The following is a 15,754-nucleotide window of genomic DNA, read 5'->3' as shown; positions in this document are numbered from 1 at the left end:
GCCGGGACGGACGCGGGGACGTCACCGAAGCCCCCCGCGCCCGGTCCTCCCCAGCCGCCCCACATCCTCCGCCCCGGCCCCGCACCGCAGAAGCTCTGGTTCCTCCAGGCGAGCGCGGTTCCCTCCCGGCCGCACTGCCGGGCGTAGGCAGCCAGCGCGGGGCACAGGCACCGCTGCCCGCCCCGGCAGGCGCAGGCGTCCCGCAGGCAGAGCTGGAGGAAGGGCTCCGGCTCCACGACCCGGTGGCACGGCTGCGGGCGGGAGGGAAGCGTTGGGCCGCGGCGCTGGTGCTCGGCACGCCGCCCGGCACCGGGCACCGGGCACCGGGCACGCCGCTGCCCGGCCGGGGCGGGGGCCGCTCGGCACCTGGAAGGCCGGGCCGTGCAGGACGGCGCAGGCGGCCTCGGCGAGCTCCCGCCGCCCGGCGAAGGCATCGCAGGGCTCGAGGGGGAAGGGGCCGAGCGCGGGGCAGTCGCCGGACGCCCGGTACTTGTTGGCGAAGGCGGCGACGCCGGTCTCCACGTCACCCACCGGCGTGGTGAACTCGTCCTGCTGGTTCCAGTTGTAGGTGCCGCAGAGCCCCCGCACCTACCGCACCGGGACGCGGCTCAGGACGGGCCCCCCGGACCCCCGGTCCCGGGACGCGTCCCGCCGGGATCCCAGCCCGGCTCCGCCACCGCTGCGGCGCGGCACGGCCGGGGACCGGGGCTCACCTTGCCGGCGAAGGCGGGCTGGAGGGTGATGTAGATGGCGGGGGTCTCCAGCCCCCAGAGGACGTGGGCCCCGAAGGTCTGGAGCAGCAGGAAGGAGGAGGACGCCCGGCGGACGCTCAGCTCGGCACCGGCAAAGGGCAGCGTCACCTCCCGCCCGTCCACCGTCACCTCGCCTGTGCCGGGAGAGCCGGGGGCCGTCAGGGCACGGCCGCCGGGCTGGCGCCCGCTTCCACCCTGCCGGGGCGCGGGGACGGTCCCCGCGGGTCACCTGTGCCGCGGAGGCGGGCGGAGGCGCGGCGGGTGCCGACGGAGAGGGAGCGGAGGCAGCCGAGGGGCCGGCGGCCATCGCAGGGCTCGTGCTCGGCCACGATCAGCAGCTGCCCCTCCGCGAAGTCCTGGGGGGCAGAGACCCCGCTGAGCCCCCCCGCGCCGCGGTCCCCCGGGGCAGAGCCCCACCGCCCCGGCCACCGCCCCTGCCACCGCCACGGCCGCCGTCCCGGCCACCGCAGGGGCCACCCTCACCTGCACCAGGGTGTAGGCGCAGGCGCCCAGGAAGGAGAAGCGCCGGCGGTCAAAGGTGACGTAGTGGCGGCCCCCCAGCACCGCGCACTCGCCTGGGCACCGGTCCTGGCTGCAGAGCCAGCGCCCGCCCTGGCACGTGCTGCGGGCACAGGAGGCGACGCCGGGCTCACCGCGGGGGCCGCCGCGCCTCCCGCCACACCAAGCACATGGGTGCGGGGACCCCAGCCCGGCGGCGCGGGACCCGGCCCCGGCGCCCCGGCGTTGCTCACCACCGGTTGCAGCGCTGGCGGATGCTCTGGCCCGGGGCGTAGCGCCGGTGGCGGTGGAGGCAGGGGCAGGCGCTCGGGGGGACGCAGAGCCCCCCGTCCTGGTAGAGCCCCGGCTCACACTCGCAGCCGCCGGCGCAGTCCTCGTGGCACGGCCCCTCCTCGGCGCTGCCCACGGCCACGCAGCTGGCGGGGCAGGAGGAGACGCAGTCCGAGAAACGCTTCCCCGCGCCGCACCGCCGCTCTGCCGGCACAGGCACGGCGCTCAGCACCGGCGGGCTCGGCACCGAGGCCAACGGCGCGGCACTGAGGGGCGCGGTGCCGCCGCGCACGACCGACAGGTGCGTGCCCGAGCCTTCGGCGTGCTCAGCGCGGTGGGAGCCGCCAGCGCAGCCGGGGCGGGGAGCAGCGGCGAGGGGCTCGGTGCCGGAGCCCCCCGGGTCCCTACCGCAGAAGCCCGGCTGGCGCCAGTCGACGTAGGTTTGGTGCCGGGCGCAGTCCCGTGCGTAGGCGGCGAAGGTGTCGCAGACGGCGGGAGGCGGCGAGGGCCCGGCGTCCCCCTCCCGGCACAGCACCTCCAGGCACGCCGCGTAAAAGCCGCTGGGGTCGACCTGGCGCAGGGGCGGTGGGTGAGGGCGGTGGGACCGGCACCCCCGGCCCCCCGGGACGGCGGGCACCCGCTCACCTCACCGTGGCACTGGCGGAAGGGCTCGGCCAGCAGCTTCCCGCAGACGGCCTCGGCCGCCTGCCGTGCCGCGTCACCCGCCGCGCAGCCGGGGCCGAGCTCCACCGCGTCCCTGCAGGCGGGCTGAGCCCGGGGGGGACCCTCAGAGCCGGGGTGACCCCCCCAGGGACCCCCGGCCGGAGACGGGGGTCGGCAGCCCTGGCCCCCCCCGGCGCCCGGCTCTGCCCCGGTACCTCCGAGCTGGCATCCGGCATCTTCCAGGAGTTGCCAAAGCTGGCGGCAAAGGGGGCCACGTCCCCCCCCGGCCGCAGGAAGTCATCTGGGGGCACGGGGAGGGCTGGGGCAGGCGGGGGGACGCGGCACACGGCCCCGGCACACGGCCCCGGCACACGGCCCCGGCACGGCTGCCCCTGCACCGCGTCTCCCCCCGCTCCCCCGGCACGGGGATGGCAGGGGCATCGCCGGTGAGGTGACGCTTACCGGCAGGGTCGTCGTTGTAGGGGCCGCAGAGCCCCCGCGTGCCGCCCCGCAGCTCGGTGCTGACCGTCATGGTGACCGCCTGGCCGCCGTCCGAGGTCACCCGCACGCCCAGCCCGCTCACCACGGCCACCCAGTCGCCCAGCCACGTGACGCTGATCCCTGCCGGCACCGCGCCGGGCGGCTCAGCATGGCACAGGGACAGGGACGGGGATGGGACGGGCGCCCAGGACCCCGGGACCGGCGGCAGCGAGGGACGGAGCATCCCGCCGCCCTCACCGTTGTGCAGGTACGGCTGTCCTTCCGGCACCACCACGCCATTCACGGAGACGTTTCGGCCCCGGGCCGCCACCGCGTCCATCCCGAAGGTCATGTGCAGCGCCTGCGGCGGCACGGCGTCAGCCGGAGCGGGGGCCGGTGGCCCGCGGTGCGTGCCGGGGCCGCCGGGACCCCTCTGGCTGCTGGCAGCCGCGGACGCCCAGGGACGCTGTGGCCGCGCCGCGGGGACGGCCGATGGCCCCCCTGCCCCCAGAGCCACCGTCCGTGGGGGGAGCAGAGACCCCGGCCGCGCTCCCCCTCCTCCCGCCCACGAACGCCGCGGGGGCGGTCGGTACCCGGGGATCGCCGGCGGCAATGGAGATGGCCCAGGTGCCGTCGGTGGCGGCGGCCAGGCTGTAGGTGCACTCGCCGGAGAAGCGGAAGTGCGTCCCGTCGAAGCTGCGGTAGCGGGACCCGGCCCAGGCGAGGCAGCCGGCCGAGGGACCCCGGTGCCGGGCGGCTGCTCCCCGCAGGGACGCGGCAGGCGACGGCTGCAGGGACGCCTCTCCTGCGGCGGGGAGGCGACACCGCTCGGCAAACGCCCCCGTGGGACCCCCCGTGCCCCGCCGGGACCCCCAGACGCACCGGCGAGGGGCAGGCGGGTGCAGGCGAGGCAGGGCGCGGTGGAGCCGTTCCTCCAGCTGTGTCCCCAGGGCTGCCGGCAGCACTCGGCCAGGCTCATGGCGGAGAGGTTGCGGCCGCCCACGGCCTCCTGGCACCGCCACGCGCCGTAGCAGCGTCCCAGCGAGCCTTCGCCTGTGGCACAGGGACGCGCCTCGTCTCCACGGGCGAGCGCCAAGCGCCCGCCGGCTGGGTGCCGGGTGGCAGGGACGGCACGGCGGTGCCACCGTGCCTCGACGCCCGTCCCTACCTTCGGTGCAGTGGGGCCCGCTCCAGCCGCGGCAGCAGGCGTGCACCGTGCGGTTCCACACCACCGGCCGCATCTCCGGGGGCCTGCGCGGCAAAGGGAGCCCCGGCGTCGGGGGAGGGGACGGGGGGGTGCGCGGTGCAGGGACGGGTGCCCCCTCGTGCCCCTCCACCCCGGCGTCACCCACCCCCGCGCCGTGCACCGCACGTCCCCCCCGGCGCTCACTTGTAGATGTAGCAGAGCGGGGTGCCGGAGCCGGGCTGGGCGTCGCGGTGGGGCTCGCCGCGGTCCCCACCGTAGGTCTGCCGCATGCGGTGCCGGTCGATGCGCCAGCCCGCCAGGCTGTAGTGGTAGAGGCTGGCGCAGGGCACCGCGTCCTCCCGTCGCGGTGTCACCTCCTCCTCCGCCGTCACCTGCACCGTCCGCTCGCACCACCGCCTGCCGCGGCACTCCGTCACCCGCGGCACCAGCGCCCACCCAGCCGCCCCAAAACCAGTCTGGGGACGGCGACCCCACGTTGCGTCCCCCCCCATCCCGGGCACCGGCATGGGGACGCGGCACGGCCCCCGGCACGGAGGACTCACCCGGTGGCTGCTTCCGCCGCGGCCACCCAGAGCAGCAGGGGGGCAAGGACCCAGCCCGGCACCCACGGCACCCCGGCCATGCCGCACCGGCCACCTTGGCAGCGAGGGACCCGTGTTACTGGCGGAGCAGCTCCTTGGGGCGTCCCCGCGGACGGGGGGTCCCCGCGGCACCTCCGGTGCCGCGGGGACCCCCCGTCCGCGGGGACGCCCGGCACGTGCCGCCCCGGTGGGGAGCGCGGCGTCGGGGCAGTAGCAATGGGGACGGGGGGGACGCGGGCAGGGACGGTCCCCAGCCCCCCAAGTTCTCACCCCACGCCGGTCCCCTCTTACCCGGGGTCGCCGGGACCCCCGCTCCGTCCCGGCTGGCTCCGGCGCTGCCACCGCCTCCTCCCGGCCCACCCCGAGGGGCTGTGGGTTTTATGGGGTGCGAGGGGCCGGCGGGGACCATCTGTGGGGCCGGCGATTGGGCCCGGCTGGCGGTTGTGGGGAGGGGGGCCCCCCCATCGCCCCGTTTCCAGGGCAAAGCCCTCAGGCTTGCGCCGGGGGGGCCGGATCCGGAGCGGGGCCGCATCCTGCATCCGGCACGTCCCGGGATTAGGGAGGGCTCTGCCCCCCGCCCCACCGACACGGACGTGCCGTGACCCCCGCGTCCTGCTCCCGCTCATCCCCCCCAGCAAGGGCCGGGGGCCCTGGACACCCCCGCCCCGCGCATCCCCCCAGGGGGATCCTGGACACCCCCCGGGAAGGGACCCCCACGCTCGCCCCGCAGGGCCGGGGACCCCTGGGCACCTCCCGCTGCCCCATGGAGCCGCCCCACGGCCCCGCCACGGGGCCGCGCCCCCACCCGCTGCCAGCCCCACGGCCGTGACCCCCCACCGTGTCCCCGTCTCCTGATTCCGGGTCCCCCTGTGTGGCCCCCCGCCTCCATCCCCACGGCCGTGCCCCCGTGTCCCTGTCCTGTGTCCCCTGCCTGTCCCCATCCCCATGGCTGTGTCCCCTCATGTCCCCAGACCTGCCCCCATCCCCACGGCCGTGTCCCCCATGTGTGTCCCCATCTCCCTGTCCCGTGTCCCCCTGTGTGTCCCCCGCCCCCATCCCCACGGCTGTGTCCCCCATGTCCCTGTCCCGTGTCCCCTGCCTGTCCCCATCCCCACATCCAGGTCCCCTCATGTCCCCCCTGCCCCCATCCCCACGGCCGTGTCCCCCCGTGTCCCCATCTCCCTGTCCCGTGTCCCCCTGTGTGTCCCCCGCCCCATCCCCATGGCCATGCCCCCCCGTGTCCCTGTCCTGTGTCCCCTGTCCCCATCCCCATGGCCATGTCCCCCATGTCCCCATCTCCTCTCCCGTGTCCCCCTATGTGTCCCCTGCCCCATCCCCACGGCCATGCCCCCCGTGTCCCTGTCCTGTGTCCTCTGCCTGTCCCCATCCCCACATCCAGGTCCCCTCATGTCCCCAGACCTGCCCCCATCCCCACGGCCGTGTCCCCCGTGTGTGTCACCATCTCCCTGTCCTGTGTCCCCCTGCGTGTATCCCACCTCCATCCCCACGGCTGTGTCCCCTGCGTCCCTGTCCCGTGTCCCCTGCCTGTCCCCATCCCCATGGCTGTGTCCCCCATGTCCCACCCACCCCCATCCCCACGGCCGTGTCCCCCGTGTCCCCGTCTCCCTGTCCTGTGTCCCCCTGTATGTCCCCCGCCCCCATCCCCATGGTCGTGTCCCCCATGTCCCTGTCCTGTGTCCCCTGCCTGTCCCCATCCCCACATCCAGGTCCCCTCATGTCCCCCGCCTCCATCCCCATGGCCATGCCCCCCATGTCCCTGTCCTGTGTCCCCTGCCTGTCCCCATCCCCACATCCAGGTCCCCTCATGTCCCCCCCGCCTCCATCCCCATGGCCATGCCCCCCCATGTCCCTGTCCTGTGTCCCCTGCCTGTCCCCATCCCCATGGCTGTGTCCCCCATGTCCCACCCACCCCCATCCCCACGGCCATGTCCCCCGTGTCCCCGTCTCCCTGTCCCGTGTCCCCCTGTGTGTCCCCGCCTCCATCCCCACGGCTGTGCCCTCCCGTGTCCCTGTCCTGTGTCCCCTGCCTGTCCCCATCCCCACGGCCGTGTCCCCCATGTCCCCATGTCCCTGTCCTGCGTCCTCCCGTGTCCCCATCTCCCTATCCCATGTCCCCTTGTGTGTGTCCCCCGCCCCATCCCCATGGCCATGTCCCCCCATGTCCCTGTCCCGTGTCCCCTGCCTGTCCCCATCCCCACATCCAGGTCCCCTCATGTCCCCCCTGCCCCCATCCCCACGGCCGTGTCCCCCGTGTCCCCATCTCCCTGTCCTGTGTCCCCCTGTGTGTCCCCCGCCCCATCCCCATGGCCATGCCCCCCGTGTCCCTGTCCTGTGTCCCCTGTCCCCATCCCCATGGCCATGCCCCCCATGTCCCCATCTCCTCTCCCGTGTCCCCCTATGTGTCCCCTGCCCCATCCCCACGGCCATGCCCCCCCGTGTCCCTGTCCTGTGTCCCCTGCCTGTCCCCATCCCCACATCCAGGTCCCCTCATGTCCCCAGACCTGCCCCCATCCCCACGGCCGTGTCCCCCGTGTGTGTCACCATCTCCCTGTCCTGTGTCCCCCTGCGTGTACCCCACCTCCATCCCCACGGCTGTGTCCCCCTGCGTCCCTGTCCCGTGTCCCCTGCCTGTCCCCATCCCCACGGCTGTGTCCCCCCATGTCCCACCCACCCCCATCCCCACGGCCATGTCCCCCCGTGTCCCCGTCTCCCTGTCCCGTGTCCCCCTGTGTGTCCCCCGCCTCCATCCCCATGGCCATGCCCCCGTGTCCCTGTCCTGTGTCCCCTGCCTGTCCCCATCCCCACGGCCGTGTCCCCCATGTCCCCATGTCCCTGTCCTGCGTCCTCCCGTGTCCCCATCTCCCTATCCCATGTCCCCTTGTGTGTGTCCCCCGCCCCATCCCCATGGCCATGTCCCCCATGTCCCTGTCCTGTGTCCCCTGCCTGTCCCCATCCCCACATCCAGGTCCCCTCATGTCCCCAGACCTGCCCCCATCCCCACGGCTGTGTCCCCTGCGTCCCTGTCCTGTGTCCCCTGCCTGTCCCCATCCCCATGGCTGTGTCCCCCATGTCCCCCTGCCCCCATCCCCACGGCCGTGTCCCCCGTGTCCCCATCTCCCTGTCCCGTGTCCCCTGTGTCCCCCCGCCTCCATCCCCACGGCCGTGTCCCCCGTGTCCCTGTCCTGTGTCCCCTGCCTGTCCCCATCCCCACGGCCGTGTCCCCCGTGTCCCCATCTCCCTGTCCTGTGTCCCCCTGTGTGTCCCCTGCCCCATCCCCATGGCCATGCCCCCCGTGTCCCCTGCCTGTCCCCATCCCCATGGCTGTGTCCCCTCATGTCCCCCGCCCCCATCCCCACGGCCGTGTCCCCCGTGTCCCCGTCTCCCTGTCCCGTGTCCCCCTGTGTCCCCCACCTCCATCCCCACGGCCGTGTCCCCCCGTGTCCCTGTCCCGTGTCCCCCTGCCCTGTGTCCTCCCCCCCACGGGACCCGGTTCTCGGGGGGGACGCGGGGGGTCCCGGCCCGGCGCGGAGCAGCGCGGGGGGCGGGCGGAGCCGGTGCGGTGCTGCCGCTATCCGGTGCCCGGCATCCGGTGCCCGCTGCCCGGTGCCCGGCATCCGGTGCCCGCTGTGCGGCAGCGGGGCCGGGCGGGAGGCTCCGCTCCCGCTGTCGCGGCCGGAGCCCCGGTGCCGGCGGGGGGGAGCGGGCGGGCCCGGGGGGGCGGGGGCACCGGCGGGGGCGGGGGGACCGGCGGCCACCGCGGGGGAGGCGGGGCCCGCGGCGGCGGCGGCGGCGGCGGCGGAGCAGGTAGGGGCGGCGGGAGGGGCGGCCCCCGCCCCGAGGCCACGGCGACGGGCGCGGCGGGAGCGGAGCCGGGAGCGGGGCCGGGAGCGGGGCCGGGAGCGGGGCCCGGCGGGGAGGCGGGCGCGACCCCGGGGCCGGGGTGCGGGGGTGGGGGCAGCGGCGGTGGGGGGCAGGAAGGGCGGGGGAGGCACCGGGGGACCGGGACGGGAGGGGATGGGGCGGGAAGCGCAGGGCGGGGGGAGGAGGGCCGGGGGGGCTGGGAGCCGCTCGGGGGCCGGGGCGGGAGAGCCCACCGGTGCCGGCCCGGGGTGACCCCCGTCCCGCCCCCCCCGGAGCCCCCCGGGGACCCTCGCCCGTTCTCCCCCCGCAGCGGCCCGGCCCCGCCGCACGCCCGCGCCACGAGGGCGAGCTTCGACGCCCCGGGCCCGCGCCCGCCGCCGCCGAGGGTCCCGCCGCCACCGGGACGGGGGACGCGCGAGGGGCGGCCGGGGTGCCGCCCGCCGCTGCGGCGGGCCTTCGGGCGCCGGGAGAAGGGGGAGCGGGAGCCGGGGGCTCCGGGGGCGCCGCGGCGGGGGGCTCAGCCCCGTCCCGTCCCGTCCCCTCCCGCCCAGGTGCCCCCGCGGCCGAGCCGCAGCCGGTCCCGCCGGCGGAGGAGATGGAGGCGCCGGGCCGCGACGGCTCAGGTGGGTGCCGAGGCGGTGCTGCCCGTCCCCCCGCCCGCCCCCGGGCTCCCGGGGGTCTGCCGGGGTCCCCGCGGGGCGAGGGGCCGTCCCGGAGCCGGGGGGGGACCCTGGCTTTGCCCCCTTTGTCTTCCCAGCGCGGCTGCTGGTCCCCAAGGCGGAGGCGATCCCCGAGGGCGACGGAGAGGAGCCGGGGGCCGCGGGGGAGCCGGGGGGCCCGGAGTGCAGCCGCTCAGGTGAGGGCACGCGCGGGCGGTGCCGGCACGCGGCAAACCCGCCGGCCGGCACGGCACGGCCCCGCCGTGCGTCCGGAGCTCCGGCCGCAGCCCCCCGGCCGCCGGGCACGCTGGGGCCGCACGGCGCCGAACGCTCCGTCCCCGTTGCCGGTGGCGGTGCCGGAACTGCCCGTCCTTAGCGTGGGGCGCGCCGAGAGGTGCCGCGCGCGCCGGGGGGAGCGTGCACAGCCCCACCGCCGCGCCGTGTGTGCCCCGCAGAGGACTGGCTGGTGAGGAAGGTGAAGGTGGAGGAGGAGTACGAGGAGTGGCCGGCCAGCCCCGGCGCCGAAGCCCTGCTGGCGGGGCAGCCCCCGGCCGGCGCCTTCCCCCACGCCGCCGGCACGCCGGACTGCGCGGGCGCCTGCAAGCCGGAGCAGCCGTGCCCGGAGGAGCTGGGCTACGGCGAGCTGCCCGCCTTTGCCCTGCCGCCCTGGCCGCTGCTGGGCCAGAGCCCGGCCGGCGCCGGCGGCTGCGAGAGCTGCTTCCAGGCGCGGCTCGGCCTGCGGCTGCCGGCGGGCGATGGCCAGCCCCAGCCCTGCGGGGGCTGCGGGACCCCGGCCCCCCCGCGCCCCTTCGCCTGCGCCCAGTGCGGGAAGGGCTTCGGGAAGAAGGCGCACCTGACCCGGCACCTGCGGGTGCACACGGGCGAGCGGCCCTTCCCCTGCGGCCAGTGCGGCCGCCGCTTCCGGCAGAAGATCCACCTGCGGTCCCACCAGAAGACGCACACGGGCGAGCGGCCCTTCCCCTGCCCCGAGTGCGGCCGCCGCTTCCGCAAGAAAACCCACCTGGTGCGGCACCAGCGCACCCACACCGGCGAGCGGCCCTTCCCCTGCGCCCGCTGCGGCCGCCGCTTCGCCCACAAGCAGCACCTCCTCCGGCACCAGCAGCTGCACGCCGAGCCGGCGACGGGCGAGGGGGACGGGGACGGGGACGGGGTGCTCCCCCCCGAGCAGAAGCCCTTCCCCTGCCCCGAGTGCGGGAAGAGCTTCAGCTGGAAGAAGAACCTGGCCTCCCACCGCCGGCTGCACCGGGAGGGACGGCCCTTCGCCTGCGCCGAATGCGGCCGCGGCTTCAGCGACAAGCGGCACCTGACGGCGCACCTGCGGGGGCACATGGGGCTGAAGCCCTACGCCTGCCCCCACTGCGAGAAGACCTTCAGCCACAAGCCCAACCTGACCACCCACCAGCGCACCCACACCGGCGAGCGCCCCTTCGCCTGCCCCCACTGCGCCCGCGGCTTCGCCCACAACCAGCACCTGCTGCGGCACCTGCGGGTGCACACCGGCGAGCGCCCCTTCGCCTGCCCCCAGTGCGGCCGCTGCTTCAGCTCCCGCCCCAACCTCATCGCCCACGCCAAGGCGCACGCCGGCGCCCGGCCCTTCGCCTGCGAGCAGTGCGGCCGGGGCTTCAGCCGAAAATCCCACCTGGCCCGGCACCAGGCGGTGCACACCGGCACCCGGCCCCACGCCTGCGCCCAGTGCGGCAAGCGCTTCAGCTCCAAGACCAACCTGGCGCGGCACCAGGCGGTGCACACCGGCCACCGGCCCTACATCTGCACCCAGTGCGGCAAGAGCTTCAGCCGCAAAACCCATCTGCTGCGCCACGAGCGCACCCACGCCGCCGCCACCGTCGCCGCTGCCACCGTGCCCCGGCAGAGCTGGCCGGCCGCCGCCGTCCCGGCCCCCGCCGCCCTCTGCCCCTGAGCGCCAGGGCGTGCCGGGGGCCCCGGCGGCTCCCGGTGACGCTCGCGTCCTCGGCACGCTCCCCCAGGCTGGGGACCCTCCCTCGGGGCTCGCTGCCGGCTCCTGCCCGTGGATCCCGGCTCTGCCCGTGGCCCCTGGGCCGGGGAGGACCCTCATGCTGCCCTCGTGCCAAACGGCCGGCTCCAGCGCCGGGCAGGCACGGGGAGCGGCTTCCGCAGGCGCCGGACATGGCCGGTGGCCGATGGAAAAACCCCGGCTCTGAAACGGCCAGGGCACGGGGCGAATCGGGGGCGCGGGGGGAGCCCCGTCCTGTCCCCAGGAGAGGGGGGGTCTCCCCGCGGCGGTGCCGGGCAGCAGGGCCGTGGGTGAGGTGCCGCGGGGCAGAGGGGCACCGACCCAGCCGGGGCCGGCCGCGGTAGGAACGAACAAAAACTGCCAATAAACCGACTTTTGTCAAACTTTCCTGGGGGCGTCTCGGGGCCCGGTGGAAGCCGCACCGTGGGGGCGAGAAGGGCGGCGTGGGCTGGCAGAGCCGCGGTGCCGCCGGCCCGGGGCCAGTGCCGGGAGGCTGCTCCGGGACCGAAGCAGCCGGTGCCGGTGCCCGGCTGCTGGCCGGCAGGAGCCGCTCACCGAGCCCCTCGCCGGGGCCGTGGGTCCCTGCCTACCGTGCACCGGAGCCCAGCGCGGCAGAGCCCCGGCAGCCCCCCGGGAGCACGCTGGCACAGGGCTGCCGGGGCCGCGTGGGCACCCAGAGCGACGGTGTGGGGACGTTGGGCCGACAAGTGGGGAGAGGGCGGCTTGGGGAGAGGGCGGCTTCGGCGGGGACGCGGTCACCCCCTGGGGACACGGGAGGGCTGGCTCCAACGTCCCCCGGGGCTCTGCACCGAGCCGGGGCCAGGCTGCCGTCCTGGCGCCCCGGGCACCGCGGCTGGGGCTCGGCGTCACCCTCGCTGCCTTTGGGGACTGGGGACATCCCTGGGGACAGTGGGCTTGTGGGCACGGCCGTGGCATGGGGACATCCCTGGGGACATCAGGGCTGTGGGGACAGCCATGGTGTGGGCCCATCCCCGGGGACAGCGGGGCTGTGGGGACAGCCATGGCGAGAGGACATCCCTGGGGACATCGGGGCTGTGGGCATGGCTGTGGTGTGGGGACATGTGGGGACATCCCCGGGGACAGCGGGGCTGTGGGGACAGCCATGGTGTGGGGCCATCCCTTGGGCCATCGGGGCTGTAGGCACGGCCGTGGCATGGGGACATCCTTGGGGACATCCCTGGGGACAGCGGGGCTGTGGGGACAGCCATGGCGAGAAGACATCCCTGGGGACATCCCCGGGGACATCGGGGCTGTGGGCATGGCTGTGGCGTGGGGACATGTGGGGACATCCCCGGGGACAGCGGGGCTGTGGGGACGGCCTTGGTGTGGGGCCATCCCTCGGGCCATCGGGGCTGTAGGCATGGCCATGGCATGGGGACATCCTTGGGGACAGTGGGGCTGCGGGCACAGCCGTGGTGTGGGGCCATCCCCGGGGACAGCGGGGCTGTGGGCACGGCCGTGGCCGTGCGTGGGGCCATGTGGGGCCATCCCTGGGGCCATCCCCGGGGACAGCGGGGCTGCGGGCACAGCCGTGGTGTGGGGCCATCCCCGGGGCCATCCCCGGGGGCTCTGGGCCCAGCGTGGCCCGGGCCGCTGCCCCGCTGGCGGCAGAGCCGCGGTGCCGCGACCGCTGCGGGGCCCGGGCCGGTCCCGGGGTCCCGGGGTCCCGGTGGCGGGGCCGGTGGGCGGGGCTCGGCCGGTTGGGCGGGGCCGGGGCGGCCGCTCGTCTCCATGGGAACGGGGGGGCGGGGCCGAGGGGGCTGCCGGGAGCCGCCGTGCGGTGAGTGCGGGCAGGGGGAGCGGGGGAGCGGGGGACACGGGGGGGACACGGGGGGGACACGGGGGGACACGGGGGGACACGGGGGACACGGGGGACACGGGGGGGACACAGGGGGGACACGGAGGGACACGGGGGGACACGGGGGACACGGGGGACACGGGGGGACACGGGGGGACACGGAGGGACACGGGGGACACGGGGGGACACGGAGGGGACACAGGGGGACACAGGGGGGACACGGGGGACACGGGGGACACGAGGGGGGACACGGGGGACACGGAGGGGACACGGGGGACACGGAGGGACACGGGGGACACGAGGGGGGACACGGGGGACACGGGGGGGACACAGGGGGACACGGGGGACACGGGGGACACGGGGGACACGGGGGGACACGGGGGGACACAGGGGGACACGGAGGGACACGGGGGGACACGGGGGGGACACAGGGGGGACACGGGGGGACACGGGGGACACACGAGGGGACACACGAGGGGGACACGGGGGACACGGAGGGGACACGGGGGGACACGGAGGGACACGGGGGACACGAGGGGGGACACGGGGGGACAGGGGGACACAGGGGGACACGGGGGACACGGGGGGACACGGAGGGACACAGGGGGGACAAGGGGGACACAGGGGGGACACGGGGGGACACGGGGGGGACACGGAGGGACACGGATGGACACGGGGGGGACACGGGGGAGCGGGGGCACCGGGGGTGGGTCCGGGTCTGTGCGGGGGGGTGGTGTCCCCACGGGCTCTGGGCCCCACGCGTGTCCCCCACCGCAGGACACCCCACGAGTGCTCCCCACGCGTGTGTCCCCCCCGAGCACCCCACAGATGGGCCCCACGCGTGTCCCCCCACCCAGACCACCCCACGAGTGCTCCCCACGCGTGTGTCCCCCCCCAGAGCACCCCACAGATGGGCCCCACGCGTGTTCCCCCACACCCAGACCACCCCACGAGTGCTCCCCACGCGTGCCCCCCCCACGGGCGAGCCGCGCCGCAGCCGCGCCGGGGTCCCGGGGGACGCGGGGTCCCCCCGCAGGGCCCGACCCCCTGCCCCTCTGCCGCAGCGGCGGGCGGATGGAGGGGCGCGGGGAGGAGGAGGAGGAGGAGGAGGCGGCGGCGGCGGCGGGGGTGCGGATCACGCCGGAGCTGCTGAAGGCCAGCACCGGGGAGTTCGCCCTGGAGTCCATCCTGCTGCTGAGGCTGCGGGGCCGCGGCATCGCCCACCTGGGCTGCCTGGGCGACTGCGCCAACCTGGAGTGGCTGGACCTCTCCGGCAACGCCATCGCCCAGCTGGGGCCGCTGGCCGCCCTCAAGTCCCTCGCCGTCCTCAACCTCTCCCGCAACCGCGTCGCCAGCCTGGAGCCGCTCGGCTCTTGCCAGAACCTCCAGAGCCTCAACGTCGCCGGTAACCGGGTGAGCAGCCTGCGGCAGCTGCGCTGCCTGACGGGGCTGCGGCGCCTGGAGAGCCTGCGCCTGCGCGACCCCCTCGCCCGCCTCGCCAACCCCCTCTGCGCCGCCCCGGCGTACCGCGCCGCCTTGGCCGACATGTTCCCCGGCCTCAAAGCCATCGACGGCGAGCGGGTCTCCGGCCGCGGCAGCGAGCTCTACCGGCTCTGCCGGGATCTCGACGGCTCGCTGGGGCGCGGCGCCGGCGTCGACGCCGGCGCCGAACCGCCCCGCGCGGCTCAGCCCTGGGTGGAAGCGGGTTTCTGGGAGCCGCGGCCGCCCCGGCGCGGCTCCGTCGTGGAGGAGGCCTACAAGCAGTTCGGGGAGGTGCTGCGGGAGTGCCGGGAGCTGAGCCGCCGCGCCGACGACACCATCGCCCAGGCGGAGCGGGCGCTGAGCGGCCGCCCCGACCCCGGCTCCTACGTCTTCTGAGCCGCGAGACCCCCCCCGGCTCCCCCGAGAGGAGACCCCCCACCCCGCCCCGTGCCACCGCCGTCCTGGCCGCAGAGCCGCGGCAGGAGCAGAGGCGGCCCCCGGGATTTCGGAGCCGTCCCTGAGCTCTGCGGGCCGCGCGCGGGGACCCGGGGCCGTCGTGGGGACGCGGGGCCGTGGCGGGGCCGTGCAGTAAAGGCGTGCTGTGCTCGGAGGTCCCGCTCTGCTGCTTCGTCCCCCGCCCCGAGCGGCCGGGGGACGCTCGCCTCCGCCCACCCGGACCCACCGCGTCCCGGGCCGGGGACAACGGGCAGGGGGTGACGCACCCGGCGGCACGGAGGAGCCCCCGCGCCCCCCACCCACAGCGATCCCCGGCGGGAATAACGACGGTGACAGCAGGAGCCAGAGCCGGGGTTTACTGCTGAGCCGGGGGGCAGGCGGGGCGGGGGGGGGACACGCGTCCAGGAGCGGCCTGTGGTGACGCGGTGCCGGGGGGCGGCGAGCGGGGGGTGCCGGGCCGGTCCCCGGTGGCGGCGTCCGTCTCCTCGGGCTGGTGGAGGGGGTGGCCTGGAGAGGGGACACGGGGAGGGGCCGGCTGCGGGAGGAACCCCCCCGCGCCCGCATCTCCCCGTCGCCTCATCCCTGTCCCCGGGGCCGGCTCGCCCGGCGGCGGCAGAGCCGGCTGGAGATGTGCCGCGGGATTCCTCCCGGCCGAGGAACGGTCCCCGGCACCCGGGGGGTCCTGGGGGGACCCCAGCCTGGCTCCGCTCCGCGGAGGAGCGCCCGCATCCCACCGGCGCCGGGCGATGCCGGAGCTCTGCCGGCGGGAGAGGGTCGCGTCCCCGTCCCCCGTCCCCCCAGCCCCGCCGTCCCCGGCACCTACCGCGCGGGGCCGTGGGGCCGGCGCCTAGGCCGGCAGCCCCATGGAGAAGGCGTACATGCCGGGGAGGTAGAGCGCGTCCGCCGCCTTGCCGGCCTCCTCCACCGCCCTGCACTCCGCCTCGTCTCGCTGTTTGATCTCCTGCGGGGC

General features: G+C 76.6%; 4 protein-coding genes across 5 annotated transcripts in view; 2 read left to right on the top strand and 2 right to left on the bottom strand.

The window, feature by feature from the left end:
- LOC140647277 (SCO-spondin-like) overlaps positions 1–4,513 on the bottom strand; it is a 34,345-nt gene extending 29,832 nt beyond the window's left edge. The window contains exons 1-16 of the mRNA XM_072851637.1: positions 4,434–4,513; positions 4,075–4,287; positions 3,853–3,935; positions 3,567–3,737; positions 3,278–3,489; positions 2,943–3,045; positions 2,667–2,825; positions 2,420–2,505; positions 2,187–2,309; positions 1,950–2,112; positions 1,505–1,745; positions 1,236–1,374; positions 982–1,108; positions 714–886; positions 367–588; positions 86–251 (exon numbers count right to left, since the gene is read on the bottom strand). Coding sequence (XP_072707738.1) covers positions 86–251; positions 367–588; positions 714–886; positions 982–1,108; positions 1,236–1,374; positions 1,505–1,745; positions 1,950–2,112; positions 2,187–2,309; positions 2,420–2,505; positions 2,667–2,825; positions 2,943–3,045; positions 3,278–3,489; positions 3,567–3,737; positions 3,853–3,935; positions 4,075–4,287; positions 4,434–4,513 — 2,461 coding nt within the window. The remainder of the gene's footprint in view (positions 1–85; positions 252–366; positions 589–713; positions 887–981; positions 1,109–1,235; positions 1,375–1,504; positions 1,746–1,949; positions 2,113–2,186; positions 2,310–2,419; positions 2,506–2,666; positions 2,826–2,942; positions 3,046–3,277; positions 3,490–3,566; positions 3,738–3,852; positions 3,936–4,074; positions 4,288–4,433) is intronic.
- A 3,759-nt stretch (positions 4,514–8,272) lies between these two features.
- Positions 8,273–15,754, top strand: part of LOC140647276 (uncharacterized) — a 21,422-nt gene continuing 13,940 nt past the window's right edge. The window contains exons 1-4 of the mRNA XM_072851636.1: positions 8,273–8,297; positions 8,630–8,977; positions 9,112–9,210; positions 9,469–10,950. Of these exons, the coding sequence (XP_072707737.1) occupies positions 8,950–8,977; positions 9,112–9,210; positions 9,469–10,950 (1,609 nt within the window). The 5' untranslated portion in view covers positions 8,273–8,297; positions 8,630–8,949. The remainder of the gene's footprint in view (positions 8,298–8,629; positions 8,978–9,111; positions 9,211–9,468; positions 10,951–15,754) is intronic.
- Positions 13,788–14,938, top strand: LRRC61 (leucine rich repeat containing 61). The gene has a single exon (XM_072854994.1). The coding sequence runs from the start codon at positions 13,921–13,923 to the stop codon at positions 14,722–14,724; it is 804 nt and encodes a 267-aa protein (XP_072711095.1). The 5' UTR covers positions 13,788–13,920; the 3' UTR covers positions 14,725–14,938.
- RARRES2 (retinoic acid receptor responder 2) overlaps positions 15,126–15,754 on the bottom strand; it is a 2,454-nt gene continuing 1,825 nt past the window's right edge. Inside the window, exons 4-5 of one of the 2 annotated variants that reach the window (XM_072854999.1) lie at positions 15,608–15,745; positions 15,126–15,291 (exon numbers count right to left, since the gene is read on the bottom strand). In XM_072854999.1, coding sequence (XP_072711100.1) covers positions 15,632–15,745 — 114 coding nt within the window. In that variant the 3' untranslated portion in view covers positions 15,126–15,291; positions 15,608–15,631. Of the gene's footprint in view, positions 15,746–15,754 lie in introns of both variants that reach the window. The other variant, XM_072854998.1, reaches the window with a different exon arrangement.

The sequence above is a fragment of the Ciconia boyciana genome, chromosome 2 (genome assembly GCF_034638445.1).
Source record: "Ciconia boyciana chromosome 2, ASM3463844v1, whole genome shotgun sequence".
In the NCBI taxonomy this organism is placed as follows: Eukaryota; Metazoa; Chordata; class Aves; order Ciconiiformes; family Ciconiidae; genus Ciconia; species Ciconia boyciana.
Note: the sequence above shows the minus strand (reverse complement) of the source record. Positions and strands in the feature narration are given on the sequence as shown.